The sequence below is a fragment of the Trichoplusia ni genome, unplaced genomic scaffold (genome assembly GCF_003590095.1).
Source record: "Trichoplusia ni isolate ovarian cell line Hi5 unplaced genomic scaffold, tn1 tig00004168, whole genome shotgun sequence".
NCBI classification, from domain to species: domain Eukaryota; kingdom Metazoa; phylum Arthropoda; class Insecta; order Lepidoptera; family Noctuidae; genus Trichoplusia; species Trichoplusia ni.
Genome location: NW_020800528.1, coordinates 18,958 through 27,036, shown reverse-complemented (window position 1 = coordinate 27,036; position 8,079 = coordinate 18,958). Strand labels below are relative to the sequence as shown.

General features: G+C 42.1%; 1 protein-coding gene across 1 annotated transcript; it reads left to right on the top strand.

Annotated features, from left to right (window-relative positions):
- The first annotated feature begins 3,822 nt into the window (after positions 1 to 3,822).
- LOC113508234 (bromodomain-containing protein 4-like) lies at positions 3,823 to 5,566 on the top strand. The gene is made up of 3 exons (XM_026891192.1): positions 3,823 to 3,985; positions 4,514 to 4,669; positions 5,130 to 5,566. Exons 1-3 carry the CDS (start codon positions 3,823 to 3,825, stop codon positions 5,564 to 5,566), a joined length of 756 nt encoding a protein of 251 aa, XP_026746993.1.
- Positions 5,567 to 8,079: the final 2,513 nt, after the last annotated feature.

Here is an 8,079-nt window from a genome sequence, read left to right as displayed (position 1 = left end):
GATGTATAATCACCACGGAAAAAGGATGGCTGGGAACGGAGATACACGTGCCGCAGGCGTCGGATTGGAGCACCGCCCAGAGAATCGTCGACGAGGACAAAGTCAGATGGGCCATCAACACCTTCCTCCCCTTTAAAACAGCGGGCCTAGATGGGATATTCCCGGGCCTGCTTAAATGGTGCGACGAGGGGCTGATAGAACATCTAGTAGGTATCTACAGAGCCTATCTGGCCTTCCGGTACACCCCGCAAAAGTGGAGAGAAGTGAAAGTAGTATTCATACCGAAACCCGGCAAGAGTGACTACACGCAACCGAAGTCCTACAGACCAATAAGCCTGACGTCCTTCCTTTTGAAGACGATGGAAAGGCTCTGCGATAGGGACATTAGGTCAAATGCGCTACTACAACGTGCGCTTCATCCAAACCAACACGCCTACAGCGCGGGCAAATCAACAGAATCTGCACTACACAGTGTGGTCAGCACAATCGAAAGGGAATTATCAGCAAAGCAGTCGACCCTAGGAGTTTTCATAGACATAGAGGGAGCCTTTGACAAAACTAACTTCACCAGCATTGCAATGGCTCTAGTACGACATGGCGTTGATCCAACGGTAGCCGGATGGATAGATGACATGCTCAGGAACAGGGCCTACAACTCACCGTAAACGGTGCAACCAGAGCCATGGTGGCGAGGGGCTGCCCTCAAGGGGGGGTCCTTTCGCCGCTTCTGTGGAACCTGGTGGTTGATGAGCTCATCACAAGGCTCAACACACAACGACATTTTACGGTGGGATATGCAGATGACATCACTATTCTAATCAGCGGACCCTGTGAGAGCACTTTGTGCAATCTTATGAGCTCTGCTCTAAGGACAGTCGAAAAATGGTGCGTAGACCACGAGCTTTCCGTGAATCCGACTAAGACGGAACTCATACTATTCACAAACAAACGCAAACTACCAAGACTAAAACTACCAAAACTATTTAACACCGAACTTTGTTTAACCAGTGACGTCAAATATCTGGGAGTGACTCTGGACAACAAACTGTTATGGAACAAACATGTAGAACAAAAACTCAACAAAGCCTGTATCACCTTCTGGCAATGTAAAAGACTAATGGGAAAAAAATGGGGCCTCTCACCCAAGATTACCCTATGGTTTTACACAGCCGTAATCAGGCCAATCATCACATATGGAGCGGTAGTATGGTGGCCCAGAACCAAACTAAGTACCGCCATTGATAAACTACAAAGCTTCCAGAGACTAGCATGCTGCGCTGTCACGGGATGTATGAGAACAACACCAACAGCGGCTCTGGAGGTGCTGCTTGGACTGCCGCCACTGGACCTCTTCAAAGAGGCAGCGGTAGCTGCTACAAGACTAAAACACTCGGGACTGTGGCGCGCACAATCTAGAGGCCATGGTGACATATGGCACAAAAGCCTTGAGTCCATACCAATGCTGAATGCACCATGTGACCGAATACCTAGGATGTATGTCTTCAACAAAGCATACACAATACAAACGACAGAAAACGAACAAGATTCCTCGGGAATACACGAGGTACGCGTCTACACAGATTGCTCAAAGACGGACTCAAGCACAGGCGCAGGAGTATTCTCAATGGACCTGAACATCAACATATCAATAACTCTGGGTGCAGACAACTCGATCTTCCAATGCGAGTGTGTAGCCATCACCCAGGCGGCCAGAGCTATAGAAAGGAGAGGGGTCCAGGACCAAGCCATCAGGATTCTCTCCGACAGCATGGCGGTTCTTAAGGCACTGGACAACTACATCATCACGTCGTCGCTGATACAAGAGTGCCACCAAGCTCTCGAGCGCATTGCTGTGGGCAACACGGTGACCCTGCAATGGATAAAAGGCCACAGCGGATCTCTAGGAAACGACGCTGCTGATCAGCTGGCGAGGAGGGGATCGGACACGCGGATCTTTGGCCCCCAGCCATATCTGCCTGTCCCCTTTGGCCAGTGCAGGTCATGGTTAAGGCGACAGACTACTAACAACCACAACGACCGCTGGGCCACGGTGAACGGCTGCAGACAGTCAAGGGAAGCGGTCCCTATCCGCTCACCAAGACTGTCTCGCGGCCTGATTGGGCTAAAGCGAGTCGACTTACGAACAGTGGTGGGCCCCCTTCACCGGGCACATTTCACTAAATAAACACCTTTTCACCATCAATGTTACAGATAGTCCACTATGTAGAGGCTGTCTTCAACATGAAGAATCAGCGGCACACGTGCTCCTGGAGTGCACGGGGGTCGCGGAATGCCGGGCAGGGATCCTCGGTTCACCGAGCTCCGTCACAGAAGCCTGCGAACGTCCCAGGAGACTTCTGCGCTTCTGGAGGGAGTTGGGATGGCTGGACTAACAGCCTCCCAAAGCCACCTGACGCACAATGGGCCGACTTGGAGCCTACGTGCGGAAAAAGAAGCCCATCACCAGTAACCAGTAACCGGTATAATTTTATACATAGCTAGTGGGGGATTTATTAGTAACGCGGTTTTAACCTTCGGGTTAACATATTCTTTAATAACATTTATTACATCAGACTCTAAGTTTGATTCTGAAACTTGCACAGCTGTTCTAGTATGCGTCTCAACTGGTTTGGATGCTGTAGGGCGTTTTTAATATCACCAACCACACTTATATGAATTTGTCTATGGAATTTATTTAATGGCTCATCAACAATCGGGACTTCAAGGATTGGATGTTCTTGACTAGTGTGGGCGGAAGCTGTAGATGAATTCCCTACGAAGGGTAGACGCTCAGATGCTTTTGCTACCATTGAACATGTCTCTTCGTTATTGATTTGAATGCGGGACAGAGCATCAGCATTCGTATTATTTGAACCTTTCTTATAAATTACAGTAAAATCGTACTCAGATAATTTAAGTTTCCACCTAGTTAGTCTAGAGTTGGGTTCCTTCAGGGTCATAACCCACTGAAGTGGTTTATGATCTGTAACGACCCTAAATTTTCTCCCGAATAAATACGGTCGAAAATATTTTGTCGCCCAGACAATTGCAAGGAACTCCTTCTCAATTGTGCTGTAATTCATCTCGCTCTCATTAAGGGTACGGGATGCGTAACATACCGGTTTATCTGAGCCCACTGGGTCCTGCGATAGAATAGCACCTAATGCGACGTTAGATGCGTCGGTGGTTAGGATGAAATCTTTCGTAAAATCTGGGTATTGCAGGATCGGATCTTTATTTATAAGACTTTTACATTGTTCGAAACTTTCAGTGTATTCAGAGTTAATAATGACCTTTCTACCTTTTTTTAAACATTGTATAAGTGGTTTTGTTATTCGCGCAAAGTCTGGAATTAATTTTCTATAGTAGCCAACTAAGCCAAGGAATTGCTTTATTTCCTTAGGGGTAGTTGGGATAGGATAATTTTGTATTGCTTTTATTTTATCCGGATTGCGTTTAATCCCGTCTCTAGTTATAACATGACCTAAGTAAGAAGTTTCCAATTTAAGAAACTTCAAAATTCAGCCAGACATGTAGTCTAGCTGAATTTTGAAGTTTGACTCCCGTAGTTTTTTAAACACCTTTTCCAAATTAATTATACTCGCGCTTCGTTCTCGAGATTAGTACCTGAAATAAAGTTAATTAGTAAGCATAACAACATGTAGTACCGCATATGTGTTACCACTCTGCACTTTAGTTGAGAGATTTTTTTTTTTTTTTTGCTTTATGTTAGTATCACTGGTGCACCGTGCCGCTTCCCGCCATCAATATGTTTCAGTCGCATTTTAGTGCTCGACCACTCTGGATGATCAAGCAAGAAAAATGCCCAAACGCAAAAAGTCACACAAGATGGAAGAAGATTTATCGTCACTTCTACAAAAGGTTCGAAAATTAGAAAAGAAGATCCACAAAAGGAGACGTCGTATTTCGTCTTCCGATTCTGACAACCTGGAGGCAGAAACGCCGGTCGTGAAATCTGCACCAGGCAAGTGACTTTTACATTATTATTCGGTAATTCATCCGTCATTATAAAAAATCGTTTATTCTTTTACCGACAATCTAAATATTCGTTGGGAATATTTCAACCTAGATTAAACAATTTGATGCAAATTGATTTGAGTAACGTCATAAATTTTCTTAGTAATTCACAAGTACCCTCTAGTACAAAATATCCTTAACCGATCTTTTAAACTATCGTTGCTTACTGGAACGCCGCTGGGGCTATTCCGCTGCAACCTACCTACAAATACAAATATTTAATTATGATAATGCGTGGTTCTAAACGTATTGACGTTTAATTAAAAGTATGTAATCTATACAGTCGATGGGACTGTATCACCACATGCTTAATCCATATGTATGCAGTTAAAAAAGTAATCGATCGAATAATTATCTTATTTTTGATTGAAATATATTAAAAGTACTTCCTAAATTAAATAATATTAAAAATAATAAAGTAAATAGTACCTATTTTTGCATACATAACTTTCTTACGGAATTTTATACATTCCAGACACGCATAATCTACCTGCATCGGCTCTAGTATCCGAGGATTGGTTGTCAAACCCGTCACCTTTGGCTGATGAAGAAATCAATGAAATAATTTCTAACCATATAGACCGTCAGCCAAATGAGCAGGACTTCACATCTTGTGAACTAAACAGACCAAGTACACCTGTACCTAACCTGGATCAGGATAAACCGGGGACATCATCCGCCCCCTCGATCGAAACGCTAGATACGGAGATTATGGAAATATTGGGTGTTGACCAACCGATTCAGTAAAATATGGTGCTGAGATAAGACCAGAGTTAGCATCTCGCATACAGCATTGGGCGACGGAAGGCCTTTACAAGGACTCTCGCAAAGAGTTAATGGAAAAGTATCTTTAACCATCGAATTGTCAACAAATAGGCGCACCAACTATAAATATTGAAATAAAAGCAGCCACACCAACGAATATTTTAAATCGTGACAGAGGTATAGAGATAAGCAAAAGCAGATGGCGTCCGCCATTTCTTGCCTTACCGAGGTTATAAACACCCAAATTTCATCAAAGGATAGTAACAATATTACACTTCAAAAGCTTATGGATGTTGTGCGCTTGCTATGCGATATTCAACATGCAGACTCGGTGACGAGGAGAAACTTCATATTATTCGCGCTGAAAAAAGATATTAGCCAACACTTGGCTAAAACTAAGATTGATAGTTTTTTATTTGGCAAACATTTACCGGAGACCCTAAGGTCTGCGAAAGCAGTTAACAAGACTAGCGCTGAGATTAAGTCATCTGGGACTAATAAAACTATTCCGAGACGACCACCTGCAAAACAGGGCCCGCCTCCAAAGACTTTAAACCGGAAAGCAGCTCCGGGACGCAGGCAACCGGGGCTAACGACTTATGCGGCCCAGAGCCGCGCGCCTGCTGCAACGTGGTACGCACCGTGGCCTCAACAAGCATTGCCGCCACCACCACCGCCACCACCTCCTCCGCCGCCGCCTGCGCACTCATCGAAGACGTCGTCGAATCAGCCCAATACGCAGACCCGTCGCCGGCATTATTAGATACAGTTAAGTGCGCTGGACGATTATCTTATTTTTACAAACAATGGTCGTTGATAACAAACAATCAACAAATTCTTTCTTGGATTAAAGGTTACGAAATAGAACTACAGACACCAGTCGTTCAGTTGAACCCTCCTCCAGAACCATTACTCTCTGAATCAGAAAAAGTACTGTACTTAGAGTCTATTAATAATCTGCTAGCTATTGGGGCTGTTTCTAAGTGCACACCATGCAAAAATCAATTTATTTCTAAGATCTTTCTCATTCCAAAGCCAAATGGTAAGTCGAGATTTATCCTAAATCTTAAAGAACTCAATAAATTTATTGAAACTGTCCATTTCAAATTAGAAGACTTGCGTACAGCTTTAAATCTAATATCACAAAATTGCTTCATGGCTACGTTAGATCTTAAAGATGCTTACCTTTTGATAAAAAATGGAAATCACTCAAAAAAGTATCTCAGATTCATATTTCAAGGAGATTTATATGAATTTAACGTCTTACCATTTGGTCTTAATACCGCACCTTTTATTTTCACAAAAATAATGAAACCAGTCATAAAACTACTCCGTTCTGCAGGACTATTATCTTCATTATATTTGGATGACTATTTCTTAATAGGAAACTCTTTCGACCAATGTATCAGTAACGTTGAAACTACCAAAAAGTTATTAACTTCTTTAGGATTCATTATAAATGAAGAAAAAAGCAATTTAAATCCTACAAAATCGTGCAAATTCCTAGGTGTTATAATTAACTCGATTCACCTCATAGTATATCTACCGCCAGACAAGAAGGCCAGAATTAAATCGGAAATACAAAGTTTTCTTAAACTTAAAAGGTGTAAAATTAGACTATTTGCCCGACTCGTTGGACTTCTTGTTTCGGCTTGCAACGCTGTTGACTATGGATGGGCCTATACTAAACAACTAGAGCGTTGCAAATTCCTAAACCTAAAAGAAAATAATAATTTCGATTCATATATGAATATCCCAGATTATATAATCCCTGATTTATTGTGGTGGTTAAATAATATTGATAATTCAATAAAAACTATTAAAAATGATAATTATTGCATTGAAATTTTCTCTGACGCCTCAACAACGGGGTGGGGTGCAGCGTGTAATGGCGAAGCTACCGGGGGTCAGTGGTCTACTATCGAAAAAACTAACCATATTAATTACCTCGAAATACTAGCAGCATTTTTAGCCTTGAAGTGTTTTGCAAAGGTATTACAAAACTGCCAAATACTTCTTCGTATCGATAACACTACAGCAATATCTTATATTAATCGCATGGGTTGTGTGCAATGCCCCCAATCTCACTCAGATATCCAGAAGTCTTTGGCAGTGGTGTGAACAACGGAAAATATATGTATACGCTTCTTATATACCGTCTCGAGATAACACCATAGCTGACGCGCAGTCATGGAAAATCCACCCAGACATAGAATTTACACTATCAACAGAAGCATTTACTAGCTTGATTGAAAAATTTGGACAGCCCGATATAGATTTATTCGCCAGCAGATTAAATACAAAATGTACTAAATACATATCATATCAAAAAGATCCAGACGCTTGGGGGATTAATGCGTTCACAATAAACTGGTCCACATTTTATTTTTACGCATTCCCACCATTTTCGATCATATTAAAAGTGCTAAGAAAGATCATACAGGAAAAGGCTCGAGGTATAATCGTTGTTCCTGTTTGGCCAACCCAACCGTGGTTCCCTATTTTTAAAGCTCTTCTTGTATCAGATACAGTGCTTTTTTCACCCGATGACAATTCTATAACTTTTGATTCCAGTGTTCCGCGCCTTTTCACCAGCCTTTCCCTGGTAGCAGGAGTCTTATACGGAGGGCACTTTCAAAACGAAGCATACCTACCTGTTCATTAGACATAATGCTAAGTTCTTTGTCAGACAACTCGTTCAGACAATACGACGTTTGCATTAAGAAGTGGTGGAGTTTTTGTTTATCAAACGGCGTTGACATTTACTGTGCCTCCGTCCCAACTGTAATATACTTCTTAACAAATTTATACAATAGCGGCAGTCAGCACGGCACCCTCAATACATGCAGAGCGGCATTGAGTCTTTTATTAGGTCCCACCATCAGTAAAGATGATAGACTCCAAAGATTTTTCAAAGGAGTGTTTCGTCTTCGCCCTTCTTTACCCAAATACAACTACACATGGGACACCAATATCGTGTTAGACGGTCTAAGTGAATGGTACCCAAATGATACCTTATCATTTAATCAGCTTTCTAAGAAAACAGTCACCTTACTGGCTTTAACAACGGCTCATAGATTACAGACTTTATCTTATATCAAAACTAGCTGTTGCCCGCGACTTCGTCCGCGTGGTTAGAAGATACATGTTATGATTTAGATCTACCCCGTTTTTTCCAAATTTTCCATTGTATCTTCGCTCCTATTAGTCGCAGCGTGATGGTTTATAGCCTAAAACCTTCCTCGATTACTGATCTATTGAACACAAAAATGTTTT

Excerpts from the sequence above, each read along its gene's own strand:
- LOC113508234 (XM_026891192.1), top strand. The coding sequence starts at position 3,823 with ATGCCCAAACGCAAAAAGTCACACAAGATGGAAGAAGATTTATCGTCA. Across the intron at positions 3,986-4,513 it reads GGTCGTGAAATCTGCACCAG|ACACGCATAATCTACCTGCA; the intron begins GCAAGTGACTTT and ends TATACATTCCAG. Across the intron at positions 4,670-5,129 it reads TTGTGAACTAAACAGACCAA|ACTCGGTGACGAGGAGAAAC; the intron begins GTACACCTGTAC and ends TTCAACATGCAG.